This window comes from Chelonoidis abingdonii, chromosome 14, assembly GCF_003597395.2.
Source record: "Chelonoidis abingdonii isolate Lonesome George chromosome 14, CheloAbing_2.0, whole genome shotgun sequence".
NCBI classification, from domain to species: domain Eukaryota; kingdom Metazoa; phylum Chordata; order Testudines; family Testudinidae; genus Chelonoidis; species Chelonoidis abingdonii.
Genome location: NC_133782.1, coordinates 35,472,657 through 35,500,317, shown reverse-complemented (window position 1 = coordinate 35,500,317; position 27,661 = coordinate 35,472,657). Strand labels below are relative to the sequence as shown.

The window sequence follows — 27,661 nt, the reverse complement described above, 5'->3', positions numbered from 1 at the left end:
GAGATCTGTGGTGGACCTGGACCAGCTTTGACTCCATTGCTCCACAGTGATCCAGCATTCTAGAGAAGGCAGATTCGCTCAGAGTGGGTAAAACTTGAGGTTTAATCTGATGTGACACTAAAATGCCCGAGTAATCTCCGTTGAAAGTGGCGAGATCGGTGTGGTTATATACCAGCCCATCATCTAAGGGTGTTTAATAATCTATATCGTCTGTGCCTCTGGGAATTCGTACTCGGCATGTGTGTTCTTCAAGATGTAGCAGGAGGTGGTGAGTAAGGGACTCTCTCCTATTAAACGCCTCACAGTGTACTGTCACCAAGAGGCACAGAAATACATCGACCGAGTCCTCGGCTCTTAACATACATAAAATCGTTAAACTGAAGAATTTTTGAGATTTCCTGATTCTGCATGAGAAAAACCTTCTCTCCTAGGCTCCATTCTGTTAGTTATCGAGGGTAGCCGTCTTGTTGCTTGGACTCTGTACCAATCCGCAGAAATGTCCTGTGGCACCTTATAGACTAAGGCAGACGTGTTTGGAGCGGGAGCTTTCGTGTGGCAAACACCCCTTCTTCAGACGCGGTAGTGGAAATTTCCAGGCGGCAGGTATTATATATCTAGCAAGCAAGCCAGAGATAACGGGGGAGTGGTGGGGAGGTGGGGTGGGAGGGGGGATGGCGAAGGAGGAAAGAGAGAGAGGAGAAGATTGAGGGGAGGGGAGGGAGAGGAGAGGGGAGAGGAGGGAGGGGGAGGGGGGGGGGGGGGGGGGGTGATGAGGAGGTGAGGGGGGTGTGGTAGAAGGAGGAGAGGGTGGGGCGGGTAGTTGTTTAGCTCAATTGGCGAGGCAGCTGGTGAGGCCCTGTTCTAGCACAGTTTACTGAGGTGTTGAAAAATCCTAAGGAGATGAGAAATTGAGTACTGTTTTGGGCAAGCCGTTTCACTAGTCTTTGTTGTAGTCCAGAGCTCGATATGTGGTGTCAAAAGTCAAGGATTGACTGAGCTCAGCAGATTTCTCTTTGAAGTTGGTCCCTGAAGTTTTTTGCTGCAGGAATGGCTACTCGTAAGGTCCTGCTTTATAAGTGTGCCAGGGAGGTTGAAGTGCATTCTCTCCTTATACAGGTTTTTGTATATGCATTACCTGATATGATTTGGTGTCCATTTACCGTTATTCTTAGATGACTGCCGTTGGTACCGATGTGGTGCTGGTACATCAGCAGTGAGGGCATTGACTGCATTAATTGATGGCGTATATTACGGTTGGTTGGACTGCAGGTGTGATATGGGAACCAGCTGATGGGTATGGCTATCTGGTTAGGTCCTTATGATTGGTGTGTCACTGGCGTGAAGATGATCTGTGCAGGAGTTTGGCATCCAGGTTGTTGCATGGATTGGTTCCTGAGCATGGGATTACTGAGTGGGTGGGGTGTGCATGTACTGGTGAGAATACGTTTCAGGGGTTGGCAAGGCTGATCCTGTGGGCAAGGATCGCCTGCCAATTCCCATACAGACCCGTGAAAGTGTGGATCTCGATTCCATGGATGGCTGTATGTTACTCTGATCATCGTCTGGAGGGGTGTTTTACGCTGGGGTCAGTAGTTGTGATGCCGTAGGCAGTCCCTGTTGGTTTCTTTCTTGTGGTTCTCTATGCAGTACGGAGGTTCTGGCGTACACGTCTGCCCTTGCTCTGTTGATCTGTTTCCTAATTCTCTCTCGTCGCGGGTATGTAGTTTTGGAAAATCTTGGGCGGAGATTTGTAGGTGTTTGGTTCTGCTTGATGGGTGTATATTAGCAGATGCGGTTGTACCTCAGTGTCTGGCTGCTAGACAATGGATCGTGTGATGTATGTCCCGGGCTATGGAAGCTTGGAGGCTTTTCAAGTGTAGTGAAAGTGTAGGGCGTGTGTAGTGGTCTTCGTTCTATGGTGTAGGTATTTATTCATATAGTGGGTGGATGCTTAATTGACATCATCTTATTGCGCGGACCTGTGGTGTTAGAAGTGGACCTCCCGGTGCAGAGTTGGTCGGCAGGCGGGGTGTAGAACTTAGGGGTAGACTGGTGTGGAACCTTGGAACTGGGTGGATTTTTCTAGAGTCTCCTTCCATGGGTCCGATATGATTATCTGTCTATGCGGGATTTTCATCATGTGGTACGCGTGAGTGATAGAGAGGCGGTGAGTATGTGGACAGAAGCTTGGAAGCTACTGTTCCAGTAGCCATTAAAAATTGGCGTATTGTGGGCCATGCGGGTGCCCATAGCAGTGCCCACTGATCTGGAGTATATGTTGTCATCAAACTTGAGAAGTAGTTGGTGTGTGAGTGAATAAAGCGACAGAGCTCAGCAGCAGTTGTGCTGGGCGTATTACATTCAGGTATACTGTTCCTAACTAAGCTTGTATTCCATCGTGTGTTGTGGATGTTTGCTGTAGAGGCCGTCTAATCCTGGTGGCGACTAGAGGTGGTGTTTTCTGGATGGGTGACCAATGCGTGTGTAGTTCTTCAGGTGAAATCAGTGTGGTGTCTACCAGAGTATAACTGGGTAGTGCTGTGGCATAGGTCTGATGTAGAGATGTTCCACATATCCAGGACAGTCCATTCAGTGAAGTGCACAATGCCAGATTGTGAATGGGGCGTACCAGGATGTTCCGGGTTTGTGGACTCTTGTGGTAGTTAGAGAGGTAAATAACCCTGGTCGGGAGCTTCTAAGGAAGTATGTTGATTTTCTCCAGTGGGTGTTAGTGTAGGGAGGTGTTCTGAGTAGATGGTCCTAGTTATCTTAGTGTATTCCTCAGGGTGGGATCTGAGGGAAGTGGTCCTGTAGAATTTTCGGTATTGGAGAGTATGTCTGGCGTTCCTCGCCTTTTTGTGGGATAGTAAGACTGCTGTTCTGATGACAACAGCAACCTCCTATTACTCAGGCCTCTTTGTTATGATGTTCAGGTGGTTTCTGAGGCTTGTAGGATAGACATTGCGTTTGCTGTCACGACTTAGGTTATGAGGCAAGCCGGTGTTGTGTTTTCCTACTATTTCTGCCTGTGCACGTCTGCGGTGAAGTCTTCAATGTATAGGTCAGACGTGTCATTTCGCCCTCTAGGAGGAGTCCATGTGGAGTCTCGTTCCTCTCTGTGCTGTTGGTTGGGTGACCAGTTCCTGTGTATCAGTGTCACTGGTCATGTTGTCGCTGGATAGTTTCTGGTGAGTCGCGACGGCGAAAGTTAGGGCTTCCCAGATCGCCCAACTGAGGACCGTGGTATCATGGTGGTGGGTGAGGTGCAGGGCGTAGGGCAGAACGATATGTCCCGGTAAGCTGAGTAGACGAGTCTTAGTTCTCTCGTGGGTGACGTGAGTGTGTAGTTGGATAGATTGACGATATTGCTGGGTGGTTAGGGGTTACCACGTGGTGTGGCCCCATGTGTCAGTGTAGGGTTTAGACAGCTTACAGTCTATCACTGCTTACAGTCTATCACTACGGAAAAGTGGATAAATGGACACAAATTCAGATATCAGGGAATGCAAATAGTACCAGAAAACCTTGTAGGGAGCACTTGCAGCCTCCCTGGCAGCCACTGATATAGCGAACCTTAAGTGGCCATCTGCGGGCAAAAAAACTTCAGAGACCAGACTCAAAGAACTTGCTGAGCTTCAGTTTCATACTGCAATTTACACCATCAAGCTCTGGACTAAACACTAAGACTGTGAATGGCTTGCCATTATCAAGAATCAGATATTTCTCCCCCTGTGGTTTCAACTCTTACTGCTTAGAACAGCGCCTCAGCCCAATCACGTCTGTTAGTCTATAAGGTGCCACAGGATTCTCTGCTGCTTTTACATTCTTTTTAGTGTTATTCTGAAATATTCGGAAGAGGAAATCCATTGCCCCTGATCGTTGCTGTCTGTACCAAAATAAGTAATAATACTGGTTTCCAGTGGAGAAAGTACACTTCAGGGTGACAGTCTGACCCACCAACTTTTCCAGCTTTCCTTGTGTTTGCGTGACACTGCCTTGTCCCTGGATGGAACCTGCAGAGAAGGAAAGAGAAAAAGTTCATCCTAATTAAGCATGTAAAATTATTGCACATCTACAGACATTGTCGTGTGAGAACAGAGGCCTTTTAGGACTCACGGCCTCCCAGAAATGGGAGGATTGTTTTTACGCATCTTGTACAAAGGGAATGACGCAGGCACAGAATGAGGGATGGGTTTGCCCCACGTTCTACATAAGGCAGCAGTGAAGTTGGGAATGGAAACTCGGAGTCCTGAGTCCTAATGGTCCATGCTCTACTCACTACAGCACGATCCCCACTCAGCGCTGGGCATTGGACCCGGGAGTCCTGATGCTCAGTCTAACTGCTCTCAACCACTAGACTCTCCTCCTTTCCCAGAAGTGGGACTAGAAACGAGAAGCTCAGACTCTCTCTTTCAACCTGCTAAACCGCTGCTTTCCTCCCTGGGCTACGAACAGAACCCAGGCATCCTGGCTTCCAGTTTCCCCCTGTTCAAACCCATTAGGTAACAGAAGCTCTAACTTTCGTTTCCCCTTTTAGCGGACACTTACTCAAAGATAGAAATGCTGTTGCTGTCCAAATCAAGATTTCTGGAGCCTTCATGGTTAAATATATTGTTTCCAGATCTTCAGGGGCAAAAGTCACCACAATGATGGGTGAATACAGGAACCTGGATAGAATAGTATTTTATTGTAAAGTTTCTCTCACAGAATCAAACCAGAGAAATTAAATCTATGGCAAGACCATTTCGTCCTCTCCTATAGACCCCAGTTGAAGGCTGTTTCCCTCACCATGTAATAGCTAATACCCTCCGGTAACGTTTACCCTGCCCACGGTGGCTTTGGCTTGTTCCTGTCACGTGACACCTTTCTAACCTTCAAATCTCTTTAGCAACTCAGTAGGAGCAATTTAGTTCTGTCTCATCTTCGGAGACAAGAGCTCAGCAAGAATCACAAGGTCGAGCAGGTTTTTACTTTTTAAAAAAGCTAACACCAAAAAAAGTCTGGTCAGGACCCTCCCTGCTCACAGCCCAGAGAAACATTGTCTTTTGTCTCAGAGTCAAGAGAAAACTGAACACTGGATTTTTGTAAAGGCTCCTTTATTAACCCCCCCGCACTGGTAACCTAAGGCCCTCTCAGAAACACATCGACTAATCTGTCAGTTCTAACATCGCAATTCTCAGACCCATGTATTTTTCGACTCGCCTGAAATCCCGTAACAACCGACTCCCAGCCCCGTTGTGCTCGCTCCCGGCAGACCTTCGGAAGAGGTACTTCGTCTGCCCGCTGATGTCCTGTTTGTACCAGTGTATGCCATAACCTGCATCTTCAGTCGAGAAAGTACAGCCCAGTGTGACAGAGTCACTATGTACCCAAGTCAGCTGTCCTTGTCTCTGGGTGACACTGTTCTTCTCGGTACTTGATCCTGCAAAAAGCAGTAAATGCGAATTCAGTATAAAATTAGCACAGTTGTGTCTGCTGTCAACTGAGAATCTCAAAGGGGTTTCCAATAGATGTGATCTATCTATCTATCCTTCCCCACTCTGGAATATATAATTACTTGTCTGTCTCTGTATTTTTTCTCCATCATTTTTAGAAAGGCTCAAGCGGAAATTTTCAAAGCTGCCCAAGAGATGCAGATGTTTTAGAATTAATAGGATCTGGCTGTCCAAATCCGACAGACAGCTCTGTAAATCCCAGCCCTAATACAGAATGGCAAATCCGACAGACAGCTCTGTAAATCCCAGCCCTAATACAGAATGGCATTTTTTCTTCATATTAAACGGCGTGTCTCTTTGTAGAAGGAGGATAAATGTCTTCCCTAAATACCACGATATTCAATTTCATAGTTCAGGGATCTTCGTTTTCATCCTAAATATGTTAAGAGCTGAAGCTGCGTGGTCTTTAAAAACACATTTCGACTTTCATACTTGTATTCATTCGTAAAGATAAACATAAAAATTGACCTCACCTGATAACAAAAGAAGAATATAGAGCTGTACAACTAAACACAGCATGCTGCAACTTCAAATTAACCTCATGGTTACTCGATGTCTGTAGCAAGCAAAAGAAGATCTCTTCCGCTTGTGTTAGTTTGTTGTTTGTTTTTTCTATTTTTAATTATTCTGCTTGAGGTAAAGAGGAGCCCTGCTTTTCCTATCAGCCCGTCTTCTATTTCTTTCCTGTCCTGTGATGGGGGGAGGGATAGCTCAGTAGTTTGAGCACTGGCTTGTTAAATCCAGGGTTGAGAGTTCAATCCCTGAGGAGGCCATATAGGGAACTGAGGGTACATCTACACTGCACGATTATTTCGAATTAGCTTAATCCGATATTACAAAACAGATCTAATAAAATCGGTTTAGCACGTCCACAGTGGGATCACAAAATCGATTGTTTGCGTCCATGGTCCAAAGCTACCATCGATTTCAGGAGCGGTGCACTGTGGTAGCGTGCTTCCTTCAGCTTCCCATAGTTCCCACTTCCCGGTTGAGAGCACAGTGCGTGATTGGCAGAAACATCTGCTCTTTCACCGCAGCAGCATCGCGTCTGCCAGCAGCATTTCAGTACACAGAGGGTGACATTTACAGTACTCAAGGAATTATTTATTTTACTTTTCTTTCACGGTCGGGGGAGGGGAGGGACTGACGAGCTGTTCCGTGAACATGCAAGAAACCGTGTATTAAGCTCAGACATTGGGCGCTTCAGCCAAGAATGCAAATAGTGCGTGAAAAGAAGGTTAGCTGTAGTCCTCCTTAAACCCCCTCCCTCCGTCTCCCCTCCATGACCATCCGTTTGAGTCTTCTGGCTTCCCGTTACGGTGTCACGCACCGCTGTGTATCCACCACAGGCCACCAACAAGGCCTGGGCTGCTAGCAGATCCCTGCCCCTTCCCTCTTCTGGCTTGTTGGTTCCTCTGCTTTAGCCTCCTCTGGAACCTCCCCCTGGAAACTCCCACTGAAACTCCCCTGTTAGCAGCTCTGTTTGCTGGCTCCTGTGCCGCTCCTAAAATGGAGATAATGGCCCTGTCCTATATCACATAAGTGATGTGAAAATAAATACATTAAAGATTGTGAGGTGCTAAAATAATGGGGCCCATATAAGTAACTTAGAAATTGTGGCCAATTTTTCAAAAGCACCTAAGTGACTAAGTCCCATTTTTAAAAGGCATTTTTGAAAATGTTATCCTTAAAGTGGGAATTATGGAATTTTATTCTCTGACCTGTGCTATGCAGGAGTCAGCCTAGATAATCAGACAGGTGCCATCTGGTTTAAAAATCTGTTAATCTGTTATATCAGTCTGTGCTCATTATAATGGGAATCTGGTGTCCAAACCCCCAAATCATCTTAAAACTCTGAGACCAAGTATTTCCTATGTAGCACACAGATGGGACTTGATGATGATGATGATGACAATGGCACTCAGAAGCTAAAAACTGAGATCTAGTCATCCTGTGGAACTCCTTGCCAGAGGACATTTTGAAGGCCAAAAGTATAACAGGGTTCAAAAAAAGAACTAGATAAGTTAATGGAGGATAGGTCCAAAAATGGCTATTAGCCAGGATGGGCAGGGATGGTGTACCTAGCCTCTTCCAGTATCTGGGAATGGGGACAAGGAATGGATCATGTGATGATTACCTGTTCTATTTATTCCCTCTGCAGCACATGGCACGGGCATTTTCAGAAGACAAGACACTAATCTAAATGGACTTTGATCTAACCAGGTATGGCAGTTTTTATTGCACTTTAGGGCTTCAGTAATTCAAATGTATTTTTATTTAAATCAAAAGAGCAAAAAAATTCCCAGTACAACTAGACAAGATCCACCTATAAGCGGGCCACCAGAATGGAATCAAATTTAGACCAAAAAACACTGTCAAGCAGAAGAACAGAGTTCCTTCCACTCTCTGCTGCCCTGAGCAATCTTTCACTTTTTGTACAGGTATAGATATTACCCTACTCCACAGTGGATCTGATAACACAGTAGTTCACGGAGGAGTCCTGGAGAGACACCTCTTCAATTTCCAAGGTCAGACGCATCTTATTAATAAAATAATCGTTATACTCCCAGGTACAAAACTGCTAAGAATTTCCCAAGAACAAACTTGTTCCCATCAGCAGATATGAAAGCTGTCAGTCCAGGGGATGGGGGGGGAAGGGGAAGGAGAGTTAAAGGCAAAGGTTTCTGTGTTAGGGAGAGACCAGAAGGTTTATTTAGCAATGAGACAAGCTGCTTGAACAAAATCACAATCACCTGGGCACAGAGTCACTATAGAAAAGCTTAGAATCAAACAGGGGCCCATGATTTCAGCAAAGCGGTCCCCATTTTGAGATTCACAAGGCGGCAGTGCAGGGCCATTGGAGGGGGAGCGGGGGAGGCAAGTCGGACAATTTGCCCCAGGCTCCGCAGGGGCCCCCATGAGAATGTCGGAGGCTCACCCCCTTCGCCTTCCCCCATCCCCCTGGTGCCTCAGAGCGCCGCGTCCAGGAGTGGTCCTGGACAGAGTTAAAGCCACATGGCTCCGCTGGGGCCTGAGCTCCTCCCTCTTGGAGCCACTGTGGTAAGGGGGCACGGCTGCAAGCTGCGGCCGAGTGGCTGGAGCTCAAGTCCCGTGGAGCCACGCAGCTGCAGCACTGTCCAGGGCAGCTTTTAGGTGCAGTGCGCTGAGCCTCTGGGAGAGGGGGCAGGTGGGAGTAAGCAGCATGGTGAGCCCCTCTGAGCTGGACACTCCCCTGATTCCCCACTCCGAGCCCAGCCCCTCTGAGTCAGGCACCCCCTGACCCCATCCTCTCACAACCCTGACTCCCAGCTCTGAGCACAGCCCCTCTGAGCCAGGTACCCCCCCGACCCAAAGCCCAGCTCCCCACCCAGCCCTGGGCAACAGCAGCGTGACCCTCAGACAACAACAGCCCATTGGCACCAACCATCACCCAGCGACAGCCCATTATGTAACTGAACATGTATTAAAGCATTTAATGTTTTTAAATACTGTATTTTGTGTATTTTCAAATTATTAAAAATTAATTGTTGAATGTATTTCACTGGTTATTTTTTACATTTCCAAATACGTTACTATAGTATTGCAACTTTTTTTATGGAAGGGGCCCCTGAAATTGCTTTGCCCCAGGCCCCCTGAATCCTCTGAGCGGCCCTGCTACTAGAAACACCACAATGTGGTCTCGTTTCTGGAGCGTTCCTGTCACTGTGGTACCGGGGGAGCAGAAGTTCTGGCTTTCATAGAGGAGTCGCGGTTTCTAAAGGAAGGAGAGTGGCTAGGTTAGTTTTGTTCGTTTATTGTTGCTACTGAAAAGCAAGTGATGTTACAGCTGAAGTCAGAGATATTTTGCATTCGGCTCCCTTAAGGGAAGATGGTTCCCCGCTGGAAATGTTTGGTAATGAACTTTCCTTTAGAAGAAAGAACAGGAGTACTTGTGGCACCTTAGAGACTAACAAATTTATTTGAGCATAGACTTTCTTGGGCTCAAAGACACCACAATAGAGGCACAACTTAAATGTATAACACAAATTAAAAAAAACAGTAAAAGAACTGAAAAAGAGCCACCATGGCTTCACAACCATGTAAAAGAAGCAGTGAAAGATAAAAAGGCATCTTTTAAAAATTGGAAGTCATTTCCTAGTGAGGTAAATAGAAAGGAGCATAACACTGCCTAATTAAGTGTAAAAATGTAATAAGAAAAGCCAAAAAGGAGTTTGAAGAACGGCTAGCCACAAACTCCAAAGGTAATAACAAAATGTTTTTAAGCACATCAGAAGCAGGCAGCCTGCTAAACAACTAGTGGGGCCTCTGGACTATTGAGATACAAAAGGAGCACTTTAAGACCATAAAGTCATTGCGGAGAAACTAAATGGATTCTTTGCTTCAGTCTTCACAGCTGAGGATGTTAGGGAGATTCCCAAATACCCTGAGCCAGCTTTTTGTAGGCGACCAAATCTAAGGAATTGCCACAGATTGAGGTGTCACTAAGGAGATTTGGAAGAAATTGATAAACTTAACAGTACAAGTCATTGGGACCAAGATGGCATTCACCCAAGAGTTTGAAAGAACTCAAATGTGAAAGTTGTGGAACTAATTAAACTTATGTTTGTGACCTATCCTTTAAATCTGCTTCTGTACCAATGACTTGGAAATAAGCTAATGTAAAGCCAATATTTGAAAAGGGCTCTAGAGGTGAAACCCAGTAATTATCAGACCATAGTCTAACTTTAGTCGCCAGGCAAATTTAGTTGAAACAATTAAAGATAAAATTTGCAGGCACATAGAAGAACATAATTGTTGGAGAAAATCAACATGGTTTTCTCTAAGGGAAATCATATTTTAACTTAACTAATTAGAGTTCTTTGAAAAGGGTCACAAACATGTGGATTAAGGGAAATCCAGTGGAACATAGTGTAACTTAGATTTCAGAGAGCCTTTGACAAGGTCCTCAACCAAGCTCTTGCAATAAATGTTGTCCATGGTATAAGAGGGAAGATCTTTTCAACAGAACTGAAGACTGTTAAAAGACAGGCAAAAAGGGTAGGAATAAATGGTAAATTTTCAAAGAATGGGGAAGGGTTAACCAGTAATGTTTCCCAAGGTTCAGTCCCTAGGATCAATCCTTTCAATTTAATTCATAAATGATCTGGAAGAAAGTAAGTGAGGTGCAAAGAGTTTTGCAGATGATACTAAACTGCTCAAGATAGTTGACCAAGCAGAACCGAGACTTGAAAAGGATCTCACAAAACTAAGTGATTGGCAACTGTAGTCAAATTGCGAGGACTCATCCATGCAGTACATCCTGCGGTCATCCTGGAATTTAGCTCTTCCAGCCCACAGGCACCTCTGCAGGCCAGTGTCTCACCTGCATTGTCCCTTTGTGTCCATCTGGATCCCAGTTCCCTCTATGTCAGGGTCTGCCCCCACCAGTAACCCTCAGTCTGGTCTCCCACCCAAGGGAACCCCCAACCCTCTAATACTCCACCTTGCCTCAGTGTTTTACCGCAATCACCTCTAGCCTGCTCAACTAGGGAAGACAGCGGTGTTAAACAACTCATCATCATCAAGGGCGGGTTGAACCAAGGATGCATCTGCCCAGGGGTGCTCTAGGCATTTCTCCCGCCTGAGCACAAGTAGGCAAAGGCTGCGTTTGGCGGCTTCCTGCAAAGGGTCCGCTGGTCCTGCGGCCTTTGGCGGACGTCCCCGCAGCGTGCCTGCGGGAGGTCGCTGAAGCCAAACGGGACAGTGGACCAATCCGCAGGCACGCCTGCGGGAGGTCCACCGATGCTGCGGGACAGCGACCTCCCACAGGTGTGCCGCCGAAGGCACCCTGCCTGCGCCCCGCAGCAACCGGCAGAGCAACCCCCCCCACAGCTTGCCCGCCCCAAGCATGCGCTTGGCACACTGGTGGCCTAGAGCTGGGCCCTCCCTCTGCCTATTTCCCAGGCTACACTTTCTGTAGCCCATGTACGCCTTCCTGGCCTTTACAAGGCCCGCAGCTCTGGGTGTTTTTCCCTCCAAAGGCCCCCCTTTTGGAAAGGTCTCTAAGTCTCTCTGGCCTTGCCTACCCTGTTCCACTCTAAGTACCCTGCTCTGCTCCCAGCAGCCAGGTCTTCTCTCTCCAAACAGTTAAAGAGAGACTCTTAACAGCCCTTGGCCCTCAGTCCTTTTATGGGGTCAGGTGTGGTCTGACTGGGGTGTGCCCCAGCTGTGGCTGCTATCCCCCATCATCCGAGCTTTTCCTGCCGAACGTCGCTCTCCCAGGGCTCTTCTAAGTCCTTCAGGGTAGAAGCAGAGTGATCACCCACTATCAGCAACAAAATGGCAATGAAATTTTAATGTGGATAGTGTACAAGTAAAGCGCAATTGGAAAGAAAATAACCGCAACTATACCATGCAATATGATGGGGCTAATTTAGCTATAACTAAAGGAAAAAAGAATTTTGGAATCATCGTGGATAGTTCTCTGAAGATGTCCATGCAGTGTGAACAGCAGTCAAAAAGCAAATAAGGTGTAAAGGAAATCTTAAAAAAGGGGATAGAAAATAAGACCAGAGAGTATCTTGTTGCCCTTATATAAATCCATGGTACGCGCATTTGAATACGTGTACAATGTGGTCCTCCCTCATCTCAAAAAGATAATACTGGCATTAGAAAAGGTTCAGAAAGGGAACTAAAATGATTAGGTTTGGAGAGGGTCCCATGTGGGAGAGAATAAAGAGGCTAGGTCTTCAAGCTTGGAAAGAGGCACTAAGAGGAGATAATGAAGAAGGTCTAATAAATCATGAGTGGTGTGGAGAAAGTGAATTCAGGGAAAGTTATTTTACTTGTTCCCATAATACAAGAACTAAGGTCACCAATGAAATTAAATGTGCAGAGGTTTAAAACAAATACAAGGAAGTCATTCTTCACGCCAGTGCACAGTTCATGTGGAACTACTTAACCTGAGGAGGTTGTTGAGGCTGGGACAATAACAGTGTTTAAAGAAAAAACTGGATAAATCATGGTGGTTAAGTCCCTTTAATAATGGATATTTTCCAGGATGGGTAAGGAATGGTGGTCCCTCCTCTGTTGTAGAGATGGAGATGGATGGCAGGAGAGAGAATCACTTGATTCATTGCCTGTAGTTACTCCTCTGGCACTTGACATTGGGCCACAGTCGTAGACAGGAATACTGGGCTAGATGGACCTTTGGTTGACCCATGTATGGCTGTTCTTATGTTCTTATGTTTATGCTGCTGTAAAGGCAGTTTTCCATCCTCTCTCTCTCTCTCTCTCTCTTTGCTCTTCTGAAGTCTTGAAAAAAGGAGGTAAGAAATGCTAGTTAATACTATCACTACAAGTACTGAAATACAGCAGAGCTGTGTCAGCTGGCAGCCCCCTCTCTTTTTATGTGTGTGGTACGTTTCACTCAAACAGAGCTATACAATGAAACAAATGCTGCTTCAGTCATTATGGTCCAACATCCCGCAAGCAAAGTAGCTGGGCTGGAAGAGAGCGGAGTATTCTGAACAGAGACTTACAGTAGAAGTGAAGACAGACCCAAGGACATTTTCAGCCTCGTGGCTCTGAGTTGAGTGGTGTTAATTTATTGGCACCTCAGACATTCAAGGCACTGAGATACACTGGATCCCTGTCTCATCTCCGCCTGAGTGTTTTCGCCTCAGGCTTATCACATGACGGATAACTCAGGCTGAGGTTCCATATCTGCCTCTGCTTGCTAGGCACCAAGATGAACTACCTTCTTGCCGCTCTGAAACCCTGGCCATAGGGACTCTTCCAGCAGCCTTATCCAAGAGAGTGGGAGTAAATTTAATGTGTGTAAATTTGACTGCATAAGTAACTTTGTGTGGGTGAGTCGCGTGGTGTGTGGTTGTGTTTAGAATATACTGGATTATATATCTAATTTACAGGTCATATGTCCAGGAGGACATGAAGATTTACGATGATACTTGACATCAGTTTAGTAGAACAGTGCTGGAAAACTTCAGGACAATTTTGTACCATTTTTGGCAGATGTGAACGCTGAATGAAACGGCCATTAGGTGGCAGCACTTCATTATGAGCTTGCTATTTCCTTACAGACGAGGACAGGTGACACTTTTATTACATTTTCTGTACAAATAAACACACCGGCCCTCAAACAGTTCTATTATTTCATTTTCGTTTTGGGATTATGGGGACCCTGCTACTTTCAATCCAGTTTATATTTCCCTGTGATTTGCAATTGCGCACTGCAGCTGTGAAGCCTGGCTAAGGGTAGGCAGGGTAATTAATCGCTAAAATTAATGCGGTTTGGGCATTCAGGATGGGATTTCCAAAGCAGACTAAGAGAGTTAGGTGCCCAAATCCCTTTCAATTTCAATGGTATTTGATCATCCTTTGAAAATTCTAGTATCAGTATAACTCTGGGAGTTATTTTTTTTCAGTTCTACTTAAACTCTTATTCAGAGGGGCCAGCACAGATTACATACATGCACTGAGGGCTGAAGCAAGACTTAAAGGTTGCATAGTCCTTTTTCTGATCAAATGAATAATTGCAGCTGTGATTTTCAAACGATCCCTGGGATGTTAGGCATTTAAATACTTTTTGAGTTTCAACAGAATTTGGGTACCTAACACCATGAGGAGCCTGTGACAATTCCAGCCTTCAAAACTAGGAATTTATTCAGCAGACTCATAGATTTGTAAGGCCAGAAAGGACCGTTATGAACATGTAGTCTGCTCTCCTGTATCACACAGGCCAGAGAATTTCAGCAGAGGCTCCCTGAACCAATCCCATAATGTATGGCTTAGCTGTAGTATATTTTTAGAAAGAGAAATCTAATCTGTGTTTGAACCATCCAAATGATGAAGAATTGACCACTTCATTAGATAAATTGAATTTTTTGCCTGTGTGATATATGAGGGGGGTAGGTTGTGTAACTCCCGAGCCATTCAGTTAGCTTCAGAATCCTCCTTAGCAGATGTATCCTAACNAAACAGTGAGGTGGCAAAGTTTGCAGATGATACTAAACTGCTCAAGATAGTTAAGACCAAAGCAGAACACGAAGAACTTGAAAAAGATCTCACAAAACTAAGTGATTGGGCAACTGTAGCAATGCGAGGACTCATCCATGCAGTACATCCTGCTGGTCATCCTGGGAATTAGCTCTTCCAGCCCACAGCACCCTCTGCAGGCCAGTGTCTCACCTGCATTGTCCCTTGTGTCCATCCTGGATCCCAGTGTCCCTCTATGTCAGGGTTCTGCCCCCACCAGTAACCCACAGTCTGGGTCTCCCCACCCAAGGGAACCCCCAACCCTCTATACCCACCTTGCCTCAGTGTTTACCGCCAATCACCATCTAGCCCCTGCTCACTAGGGAAGACAGCGGTTGTTAAACCACTCATCATCATCAAGGGCGGGTTGAACCAGATGCATCTGCCCAGGGGTGGCTCTAGGCATTTCTCCGCCTGAAGCACAGTAGGCAGGCTGCGTTTGGCGGCTTGCCTGCAAAGGGTCCGCTGGTCCTGCGGCTTTGGCGGACGTCCCGCAGCCGTGCCTGCGGGAGGTCCGCTGAAGCCACGGGACCAGTGGACCATCCGCAGGCACGCCTGCGGGAGGTCCACCGATGCTGCGGGACCAGCGGACCTCCCACAGGTGTGCCGCCGAAGGCACCCTGCCTGCCGCCCCAGCAGCAACCGGCAGAGCACCCCCCCCACAGCTTGCCGCCCCAAGCATGCGCTTGGCACACTGGGGCCTAGAGCTGCCCCTCCCTCTGCCTATTCCCAGGCTACACTTCTGTAGCCCCAGTACCCTTCCTGGCCTTTAGCAAGGCCCGCAGCCTGGGTGTTTTTCAGGCTGGAGGTCTCTAGCTCCTCTGGCCTTCCCCTAGCCCTGTTCCACTCTAAGTACCCTGCTCTGCTCCCCAGCAGCCAGGTCCTTCTCTCTCCACAGTTAAAGAGAGACTCTTACAGCCTCTGGCCCTCAGTCCTTTATGGGGTCAGGTGTGGTCTGACTGGGGTGTGGCCCCAGCTGTGGCTGCTTCCCCCAATCATCCGAGCTTTTCCCTGCCACGTCGCTCTCCCAGGGCTCTTCTAAGTCCTTCAGGGTAGAAGCAGGTGATCACCCCACTACAGCAACAAAATGGCAAATGAAATTTAATGTGGATAGTGTAAAGTAAAGCGCATTGGAAGAAATAACCGCAACTATACATGCAATATGATGGGGGCTAATTTAGCTATAACTAATCAGGAAAAAGATTTTGGAATCATCGTGGATAGTTCTCTGAAGATGTCCATGCAGTGTGAAGCAGCAGTCAAAAAAGCAAACAGGATGTAAGGAATCATTAAAAAGGGGATAGAAAATAAGACGGAGAGTATCTTGTTGCCCTTATATAAATCCATGGTACGCCCGCATCTTGAATACTGTGTACAGATGTGGTCTCCTCATCTCAAAAAAGATATACTGGCATTAGAAAAGGTTCAGAAAAGGGCAACTAAAATGATTAGGGGTTTGGAGAGGGTCCCATGTGAGGAGAGATTAAAGAGGCTAGGCCTCTTCAGCTTGGAAAAGAGGACACTAAGAGGAGATATGATAGAGGTCTATAAAATCATGAGTGGTGTGGAGAAAGTGAATAAGGGAAAGTTATTTACTTGTTCCCATAATACAAGAACTAAGGGTCACCAAATGAAATTAATGTGCAGCAGGTTTAAAACAAATACAAGGAAGTCCTTCTTCACGCAGTGCACAGTTAACTTGTGGAACTACTTACCTGAGGAGGTTGTGAAGGCTGGGACTATAACAGTGTTTAAAAGAAAACTGGATAAATTCATGGTGGTTAAGTCCTTTAATGGATATTTTCCACGATGGGTAAGGAATGGTGTCCCTAGCCTCTGTTTGTCAGAGGGTGAGAAGAATGGCAGGAGAGAGATCACTTGATCATTGCCTGTTAGGTTCACTCCCTCTGGGGCACCTGGCATTGGCCACTGTCAGTAGACAGGCTACTGGGCTAGATGGACCTTTGGTCTGACCCAGTATGGCTGTTCTTATGTTCTTATGTTATGCTGCTGTAAAAGGCAGTTTCCATCTCTCTCTCTCTCTCTCTCTCTCTCTTTGCTCTTCTGAAGTCTTGAAAAAAGGAGGTAAGAAATGCTAGTTAATACTATCACTACAAGTACTGAAATACAGCAGAGCTGTGTCAGCTGGCAGCCCCCTCTCTTTTTATGTGTGTGGTACGTTTCACTCAAACAGAGCTATACAATGAAACAAATGCTGCTTCAGTCATTATGGTCCAACATCCCGCAAGCAAAGTAGCTGGGCTGGAAGAGAGCGGAGTATTCTGAACAGAGACTTACAGTAGAAGTGAAGACAGACCCAAGGACATTTTCAGCCTCGTGGCTCTGAGTTGAGTGGTGTTAATTTATTGGCACCTCAGACATTCAAGGCACTGAGATACACTGGATCCCTGTCTCATCTCCGCCTGAGTGTTTTCGCCTCAGGCTTATCACATGACGGATAACTCAGGCTGAGGTTCCATATCTGCCTCTGCTTGCTAGGCACCAAGATGAACTACCTTCTTGCCGCTCTGAAACCCTGGCCATAGGGACTCTTCCAGCAGCCTTATCCAAGAGAGTGGGAGTAAATTTAATGTGTGTAAATTTGACTGCATAAGTAACTTTGTGTGGGTGAGTCGCGTGGTGTGTGGTTGTGTTTAGAATATACTGGATTATATATCTAATTTACAGGTCATATGTCCAGGAGGACATGAAGATTTACGATGATACTTGACATCAGTTTAGTAGAACAGTGCTGGAAAACTTCAGGACAATTTTGTACCATTTTTGGCAGATGTGAACGCTGAATGAAACGGCCATTAGGTGGCAGCACTTCATTATGAGCTTGCTATTTCCTTACAGACGAGGACAGGTGACACTTTTATTACATTTTCTGTACAAATAAACACACCGGCCCTCAAACAGTTCTATTATTTCATTTTCGTTTTGGGATTATGGGGACCCTGCTACTTTCAATCCAGTTTATATTTCCCTGTGATTTGCAATTGCGCACTGCAGCTGTGAAGCCTGGCTAAGGGTAGGCAGGGTAATTAATCGCTAAAATTAATGCGGTTTGGGCATTCAGGATGGGATTTCCAAAGCAGACTAAGAGAGTTAGGTGCCCAAATCCCTTTCAATTTCAATGGTATTTGATCATCCTTTGAAAATTCTAGTATCAGTATAACTCTGGGAGTTATTTTTTTTCAGTTCTACTTAAACTCTTATTCAGAGGGGCCAGCACAGATTACATACATGCACTGAGGGCTGAAGCAAGACTTAAAGGTTGCATAGTCCTTTTTCTGATCAAATGAATAATTGCAGCTGTGATTTTCAAACGATCCCTGGGATGTTAGGCATTTAAATTCTTTTTGAGTTTCAACAGAATTTGGGTACCTAACACCATGAGGAGCCTGTGACAATTCCAGCCTTCAAAACTAGGAATTTATTCAGCAGACTCATAGATTTGTAAGGCCAGAAAGGACCGTTATGAACATGTAGTCTGCTCTCCTGTATCACACAGGCCAGAGAATTTCAGCAGAGGCTCCCTGAACCAATCCCATAATGTATGGCTTAGCTGTAGTATATTTTTAGAAAGAGAAATCTAATCTGTGTTTGAACCATCCAAATGATGAAGAATTGACCACTTCATTAGATAAATTGAATTTTTTGCCTGTGTGATATATGAGGGGGGTAGGTTGTGTAACTCCCGAGCCATTCAGTTAGCTTCAGAATCCTCCTTAGCAGATGTATCCTAACTGCCTTACCTGTAAAGGGTTAAGAGGTAAACTTAAAATGAGTTGGCATCTGACCAGGGAAACCAATAGGGAAGCTGTAGCCTTTCAAAAAAACTGCTGGATGTGGGGGTCTTTGCTTCTCTCAAGCAGAAGCAGACAGGGTAGCAACATTCTGTAAGGTTTGGGCCAAGTATAATGATCATCAGCATCATACCTAGAAATTACTCATTTGAAACCACAGCTCTGTAAGTAGATCAGGAATGTCTAGTTAGATGTGATAAGATTTAATTAGTCATTTTGGGCTTTTGGATTCCTCTGTGCTAACCCCAGGTGCTTTCGTTTTGTTTTTGCTTGCTTGTAACCTTTAAGACGGACCTCAAGAAAGTTATTTTTAGTGTTCAATCCCTAACAGCCTGAGTTTTCAGATGTGTTGTATTTCTTTTTTCAATAAAATTTACTTTTGTAAAGAACATGATTAGGTTCTGTGTGTCAGAAGGTAAAGAGGCTGTGCATATGTTAATCAGGCGTTACAACAGCTGAGCTTCCCTTTTCTTTTGTTTTCTTCTCAGCTGCCCCCGAGGGAACAGTGGAAAAGCCAAGATGCTTCAGAAAAATCTTCCGAAGTGAGGGTTTTCTGGATTGGCAAAAGGCAATTTTCACTTGGATGGTGGCAGCATTACCAGCCTGGAGTGGCCAGTATTAATTTGTGGAGTCCTTGTGGCCCCCACCTTCTGCACTCGAAGTGTCAGAGTGGAGAATCAGCCTTGACAGCCTGAGTTTGTCCTGAGTTTGTCAGTTTCCAGCCACTGGATCTATTTCTGACTTTCTCTGCTAGATTAAAGACCCCTCTGCTACCAGAAATCTTCTCCCCATAAAGGTCCTTATGGTCCTTGCATCACATTCTGCTTTGTCTCTTTCCAGCTCTCCCCTTTGTGGTGAATTTCTGAGCACAGTTGTGGTGCTGATTCCCAGAAATCAGATAGAGGTTTTCATCTCCAGGAACCCAGCTACAGCAGTTCCGTCCCCCCTCCTCTTTCCTGTCTGTGGTCTCCTTCTAACTTCTCATGTAGGAGTCAGGGAAGGAAAAAGCTGTAGGACTTTTGTGCAGGGCTTCCTGTTAATCACATCACCGTGTGTGTCTATAGAAAGCACAGAAGTACACTGCTGGGTCCCTCAGTCCAAACCCATGATCCTCAAACTGATGGAGCTTTCGGATTTCTGGAAGTCCGCAGAGCATCTTTCCCCAGCCTTATTCTTCTTTGAACCTGTGGAATATTCGAAAAGTACGAAAACAAGCTCTTCCGCCCGAAGTTATTCGTACCAATTCACAGAATAATAGCTAGCATCAGTTTCCTAAACGCAGTCCAAGGTCACAGACCCTGGGCCCGCTCTAGGCACCAGCAAACCAAGCACATGCTTGGAATGGCACATTTTCAGGGGCGGCATTCCGGCCATCCCCCTCCCTTTTCTTTTCGTGCTTCCGGCTGCAAAAGCCTAGATCCGGCCCTGGCAGCAGCAGCGCATCGAGCGGGGCGGGGTGCCTTGGGGCTGCTGAGGTTCAGCAGGGAGGAGCGTCCGCACCTTGCGGCTGGGCCGGGCAGGCTCCCAGCGGGGGACACTCGAGCTGGGGGCTGCCCTATGGGGCACACAGAGCTGCCTGCAGGTGCCGCAGGGTGGCCGCCCCCCAGCGCCGCAGCCGGGCTGAGCAAAGCAAATCGAGCTGCCCAGGGACTGGGGCTGGCTGGCCAGCAGCAGCAGCGGGGCCATAGAGGGCCGGCCGCTGCCATGAGGGGCCTGCATCCAGCTCTCTGGGGCTCGACTCCCTTTGGGGCTACCCTGCCCCGCGTCCTCAGCCACCTGCCAGGGTGGTCCCCCAGCTCTGCCCCCCCAGGTCCCGGCCACTCCTGGAGGTGGGAGCCCTGGCTGGAGGGACCCTGGGCTGAGGAGCCCTGCTGCTTACCCCGACCCTGCCAGCACCAGACCAACTGGAGGTGAGGGGGGAGCGGGCAGAGTCAGCACTGGTGGGAGAGAGCCCAGGCTGGGGTGGCAGGGTATGTGTGTGGGGGAGAGCACTGGGGGGGGGGGTGAAAGCCCAAGTCTCAGGTGGGGGGCAGCCAAAAAATGTTTTGCTTGGGGTGGCAAAAAACCTAGAACCAACCCTACACAGACCCACCTCCATGCCTGCCTCTGCCAGCTGGGTCTGCGTTACACCATCTTCCATGCTGGAGTCTGTTACAAAGAGGGGGTGAAGGTTAGTTGTAGAATGTTGCCATTGATTATCCTGATAACCTTCTCCTTCATTGTTACCTTGGATCAGGCATGATCCCTTATTGTTCTTTGCACAGAACTTACCTCTAGGTGGAAATTATAAGCATCAGCTGCACATGGGATGTTGTAGCTGATTATTGCAAATATCTATCATTAATTATTATTATTATTTATTTATTCCAACCCCATCATCAGTTTTACTCAGATACACAGTGATTTCCACTGGAAATTTTTATCCATAGAAAGAATGGTCCAAGGACTGTGCAGTTTTGTTCATGGCCGATAGGTCCATCAGTGGCTATTAGCCAGGCTGGGCAGGGATGGTGCCCCTAGCCTCTACCAGAAGCTGGGACTGAGTGACAGGGGATGGATCACTTGATGATTGCCTGTTCTATTCATTCCCTTTGGGTCACATGGCATTGGCCACTGTCAGAAGACAGGACACTGGGCTAGACGGACCTTTGATCTGACCCAGTGTGGAAGTTCTTATGGCGCTCAACCTTTCCAGATTACCTGTACCCCTGTCAGGAATCTAATTTTTCTTCCATACCCCAAGTTACAACTCACCTAGTTGCTTAATAAAGCAGAAATCAAAATACAAAAGTTTCACAGCCACCCTATTACTGAAAAAAATCTTACTACTTATTTTATCATTAATGATAAAATAAATCAATTTAAATATAAATATCATATTCACATTCCAGTGTATAGTATATACAGCAGTAGTAATAAGTCACTGTCCCTATGAAATAGTTTGTACTGACTTTGCTAGTGCTTTTATGTAACCTGCCCTGTTGTAAAACTAGACAAATATCTAGATGAGTTGATGTACCCACTGGAAGATGTGTAAGTTATAACTGCCTCTGATCCAGAACAAATAATCCAGTCTTTCCTTTGTATAGCTTGGGCCTTTCATCTTGTCTGCATATAATAGGGGGTAAGAATATAAGACTTTCAGGACAACACTGAACAGCGCACTGATACACAGGTACCCTCCCACCAACAGCACAAGAAGAAGAACTCCACATGGACTCCTCCTGAGGGTCAAAATGACAGTCTGGACCTATACATTGAATGCTTCCGCGGCTTCTCGCGACGGCACAGGCAGAAAGGTGGAAAAAAAACATCTCGTGTCATAAATACCTAAGTCATGCAGAACACGAAAGCCCATCATCAGCCTCAGAAAACCCCCTGACATCATCATTAAAGAGGCTGAAAAAGGAGGGGCTGTTGTCATCTCATACAGGGCAGACTACATAAGGAACCGCCCAGACAACTCTCCAAATACCAAATTCTACAGGCCACTTCCCTCAGATATCCACTGAAGGATACACAAGAAACTGGACATCTACTCAGGACCTCCTACCAACACCGGAAACAAATCAACAACCCTGATAGCCCCGAACCAGGGTATTCTAATCTACTACCCAGATCACATGAAAGCTAGAAAATCCTGGAAATGCCCCATCATCTTGGGCATTGCACTCTCACTGAAGACTGTCTGGATATGTGGACTCTCTACTCAGACCCTTATGCACCAGCAACTACCAGCATCTCCATGAACACTACTTGATTTCCGAAGGAAACTACAATGCAAGGTGACCTTCCAGAACACCATCCTAGCCACCATGGATGTAGAGGCTCTCCAGCACAAACATCCCACAACACAGATGGACATACATTGCGTCAGACAGTTATCCCTGAGCTACAGCACAACGCTGCTGAGATCTGGCTTACCCATCAGACACTATTTCAAATTTGATGACAATAATATCTCCGATAGGGCACCCTACTTACGGCACCCGCGCGGATGGCCCACATAGCCAAGATTTTATGCTGACCTGGAACAACGCTCCCAGCTTCATCCACCCGCCCCTTCGTTACCACGCCTACATTGATACATCTTCATTCATCTGGACCATGGAAGGCATTCTTGGACCATGACCCATGAGAGAAATGGAAAAATTCCACCATGATTTCAACAGCTTCCACCACCATCAACCTCAGCCTGGACCAATCTACATGGGAGGTCCACTTCCTAGACACCACGGTGCAATAATATGGTGTCACATTAACACCAGCCCTATACCGAAAAACTACTGACCTGCTATGCCTACCTTCATGCCTCCAGCGTTCCATCCCGGGCACACCAAACGATCCATTGTCTTCAGCCAAGCACTGAGGTACAACTGCATCTGCTCTAACCCTCGAGACAGAGACCAACCACTACAAAATCTCACCAAGCATTCTCAAAACTACAATACTTCGCACGAGGAAATAAGGAACAGATCAACAGAGCCAGACGTGTACCAGAAGCCTCCTGCTGCAAGACAAACCCAGAAAGAAACCAACAGGACTCCACTGGCCATCAACATAACAGTCCCCAGCTTTAAAACCCATCCAACGCATCATCAGGGATCTACAACCTCATCTGGACAATGATCCCACACTTTTCACAGGCCTTGGTGCAGGCCAGTCCTCGCCCACAGAAACCTGCCAACTGAAACATATTCTCACCAGTAACTGCACCACCGCACCATAGTAACTCTAGCTCAGGAACCAATCCATGCAACAAACTTTGATGCCACTCTGCCCACATATCTACACCAGCGACACCATCACAGGACCTAACCAGATCAGCCACATCATGTTCATTCACCTGCATGTCCCCAATGTAAATATTACGCCATTCATATGCCAGCAATGCCCTCTGCTATGTACATCGGCCAAACTGGGCTCTGCGGAAAGGATAAATGGACAAGCAATAGATATCAGGAATGCAATAACAAAAACCTGTCGGAGAACACTTCAACTCTCCTGCCACCACTATATGCATATCCTTAGGTGTGCATCCTGAAACAAAAAAAACTTCATGAGCCAGACTTCAAAGAGAAGTGCTGTGCTGAGCTTCAGTTCATCTGCAAATTTGACACCATCAGCTCAGGATTAAACAAAGACTGTGAATGTCTTGCCAACTACAGAACCAGTTTCTCCTCTCTTGGTTTTCACACCTCAACTGCTAGAACAGGGCCTCATCCTCCCTGATTGAACTAACCTCATTTTCTCTTGCTTGCTAGCATATATATACCTGCCCCTGGAAATTTCCACTACATGCATCTGATGAAGTGGGTATTCATCCATGAAAACTCATGCTCCAAAATGTCTGTTAGTCTATAAGGTGCCACAGGATCCTTTGCTGCTTTTATAAGAATAGAAGAGTGACCTTACTGGGTCAGACCAAAGGTCCATCTAGTTCCTTTTTTAACTGTGCAATAGTCTTGGCCTTTGCAACACCATCTGGCAAGGAGTTCCACAGGTTGACTATGTGAAGAAATACTTCTGTTTGTCTTAAACCTGCTGCTGCCTATTCATTTCACTGAGTGACCTGTGGTTCTTATTTTATGAGAAGGAGTAAATAACACTTCCTAAGAATCATAGAAGATCAGGGTTGGAAGGGACCTCAGAAGGTCATCTAGTCCAACTTCCTGCTCAAAGCAGAACTAATCCCCAGACAGATTTTTCCCCCTGTTCCCTAAATGATTGAACTCACAGCCCTAGGTTTAGCGGGCTAATGCTCAAACCACTGAACTATTCCTCCCCTCGCTACTAGCAGTCATGATTTTATAGACCTCAAATATATCCAACCGCAGTCATCTCTTTTCCCAGCTGAAAAGTCGCAGTCTTTCCTCATATGGAAACCACTATTTTAATGCAGGTGATTTGGAGAGATCAGGAAGGAGTCATCGGACAGCACCACATCCGAGCCAGAAATTGTGTTTTTAACAGCGCAGCAAAACTCCCGAGGGGCTCCGCTTCCAACCTCAATGTGCACAACATTATCTGCAGCTGGGAAGGGAGGGTTTTTGTACGGTTCTGCTATGAGGCTCTGTCACTGTGCTCTCTGCAGGGCGCAGTAATACACCCCTGTGTCTGCCAGCTCCAGCGCTGTGATGTTCAGAACTGTGGAGCTGTCGGTAGCCTGGGAAGAAAACCTCTTCTGGGAGAAATTTGCGGTATCGCTGAACTCACTGTAGGATTTCGCTCCTCTGTAGAGAATGTACTGCGGCGCTTGGTTCGGATACTGGCGGTACCAATAGAGATAGACATAGGTAGCGCTGGTGGTGTAAGAACAGCTGAGTGTCACACAACCTCCAACTGATCCAGACACTTCGGGTTCGTTGGATTTGACCGAATCTCCCAGCGCAGAGCCTGAAAAAAGACAAACACATTCAAGAACAACATTTCCCCTGGAGCTAACCCGTGGAAAAGATTCCACCTGCTGTACAGTTCAGGGAATTTCAAAGGCGTCTAAGGGATTTAGGCGCCTAACTCCATAGCAGTTAATGCTATGAGCAGGGGAAGGGTTGAGGTTTAGCGTTAGGATTAAGGCGAAGGTATGAACAAGGGTTTAGGGTTACGGTGAAGGTGAACTGTCAGGTTGTAGCATTCACTTTTTGGTTACAGCGTAGGGTAAGGGTTACAGTTCAGGGTTCGGATTCGGTATAGGGTTAGGTGGTTGATGGTTATTGAGTGTCTCGTTTCCTTAGGTTTCTTTGAAATCCCAGCCCAGTTACCTAGGAGACTGAATATCCAAATGCTGAGAAGAAAACACGTCTCCATAGTATCTTCTCTAGCGATCCAGTTTCAAATGCCCAGCTACCGCCGCTGCCGCAGAGAAATATAAACGACCCGTCTGCCAGGGCAGCTACGACAGTGGAAGATTAATTAGAAACCAGCGAAGAGGAAGAAGGAGGAGCCTGAGGAACTCATCGGAGATCCAGGAAATGCAGTGGGTTCAGGTCTGCCTGCAGCTGACATATCAGTGTGCTTCGCGGGGGAGGGGTTTGTGGGCAAGGGTCTGCTCTGGGACTCAGTGCGACGATGGGTAATCCTCCATGCCTCAGTTTCCCTAGTTGTAAAAAAAGTGGGGGTTCCCATCTCCTATAGGGACTGCTGAGATTTCTTGACACTCCTATCACTGGGATTGGACATGAATGTGTTTATCAGCAACCAATGTCTGAGGCTCTCATAAAAAAATGTAATGGGATGAGGCACCCAACTCCGTTAACCTCCTTTGAAATGCCCAGCCAGAACTCCTGAAATAATGATTTTCATCTTTCCTCTGCTGCCTTTGCCGGCAGCCTGAATTGAAGCGCAGATCTAAGGAGCGCGGAAGGGTTTCAAAAGACAAACTGTGTTTATATTTTCCTCCAGCAGATGGCGACGCTTTGTCACGTTAAGAGTTCGTGGTTTAGTCTCCGGAATAGTGTCTTGCAATTAAATAGTTTCCAAGCAAATCTACCCGAAAATGCAACTGTCTCTGCAACAGGAGCATTGATTTGACTCTGGGAGAGTAACTTCAGCTTTACCTTCACCACTCAAAAATAGATATTTCCAACAATTTCCCCCTCGTTTTAACTCGCGTATTTTACCCCCATCTAACCATAAATGATCAATTCAACAGTCTATTGTCCGTTTTTAAAGGAAATTTTTCATTCGCATTTTATCTCAATTTGTATTTTCAACAATAGGTCACTTCATCTACATTTGTACTCACCTTTAACCCTTGTTTTACCACAGATGATTCCCACACAAACACTACACCGATATAGATCATCCCAGGAAAAGAGGTGTTAATAGTTTCCTAATTAAAGATCAGGCCCATTATCTTATCCAAGGGCGATGTTTAAAACATCTCTTTAAATAAACATTTAACTTTTAAGGGGAGTTGTATATTTAAGCAGCGCGAATACTCTCTTTCAAGGCTCTGGTGCCCACTTTAATGCCTGTACCATCCCCTGTAGCAGGATTGGAAGGGTTTTTGTACATCTCTGCTATGTGGCTCTGTCACTGTGCTCTCTGCAGGGCGCAGAGATACACCGCTGTGTCCGCCAGCTCCAGGGCTGTGATGTTCAGAACTGTGGAGCTGTCATCAGTCTGGGAAGAAAACCTCTCCTGGGCGAAACCTGCGGTATCACTGAACGTGCTTCCTTTTGCTCCTCTCTGGAGGATGTACTGCGGGGCTCGGTTCGGGTACTGACGGTACCAGTAGAGATAGACACCAGCAGTGTAGCTGGTTTCATAAGAACAGTTGAGGGTCACGGAGCCATCTTCAGCTCCTGACATCTGGAGTTCCCTGGGCTGGACCGAATCACCCAGCACCGCACCTGAAACAAGACATTCACATTCAAGGACAGCCAGGTGCATTGTCAGGTCTGGCTGGGAATTTTTAAATAACCTAATTTCAAACAAATTAAGGTTAGCGCAAGAATTAATTTTAAGGATAGCAGGGGCGTTCGGATCTGGGTCAGGGCTGGGATCAGAGTTCGGGTTCTGCGTAGGATGGGAATTGGGAGCCGAATTCCATGATGCTTTTCCCAAAAATCCAGAGCCCGGTTACCTAGTTGGTTAAAGACCCAAAGTCTGAGAATGAAACGTGTCTCCATGGTGCTCAGACAGCTGGAGCCCGGACAAGCTGAGAGGTCGCTGCAAGAAGAATTGTAAAGGCAACTTCTCGGAAGCACTGGGAGAGGTTAATGCGAGAACAGCTTAGCAGAGGAGGGCGGTGTTCGAGAAATGCGTGACAGCCACAGGAAAAGGCCTGGGTTCTGCAACTGAAGCCCAGGTGAGAACTCATGAGACAAATTCCTTTCACTGCACTTCCTGGAATGTCGGTTTCTGGCTTTCTGTCGTTTTTTTTCTAATTCATTTTCCTTTTTATTGTCCTTCTTGCTATGTGGTGAGAAGTGAATTAAAGACTTTGTGAGAAGACCTAAAAGCCGTGTGTTGTGTGTGCCGGTTTTATGGGTGTCGATGTCTTTCTATCTCTCTGTATGTTCATGTTTGCACATGCGTGTGTGTCTGCTTGCTTCTGTGTGTTGTGTCTGTGTGTATGTGTCCCATTGGCCCCACGCTGGTTTACTCCAGCTAGGGGAATCCAGCCCCAATGCGAGCACAGCTGATTGATAACATGAGGTGGACCTGGTCCAGTTGACTCCATCTGCCCCACAGTGGTTCACCGCAGCTGAGGAGCAGACCCAGACTGGGTAAAATGACATTAATCTGGAGTAACACACGATAAATTAGACCCAGAAGGCTTCAAAGATGTTAGGTCCTGTGGTTTATACCAGC

At 46.5% G+C, this 27,661-nt stretch overlaps 1 gene segment (V, D, J or C); it reads right to left on the bottom strand.

Moving 5' to 3' along the window:
• Positions 1 to 27,339, bottom strand: part of LOC116828055 (T cell receptor alpha variable 18-like) — a 31,505-nt gene extending 4,166 nt beyond the window's left edge. The window contains 1 exon segment of the V gene segment in view: positions 26,931 to 27,339. Within this exon segment, the coding sequence occupies positions 26,931 to 26,976 (46 nt within the window).
• Between the last annotated feature and the right edge of the window lie 322 nt (positions 27,340 to 27,661).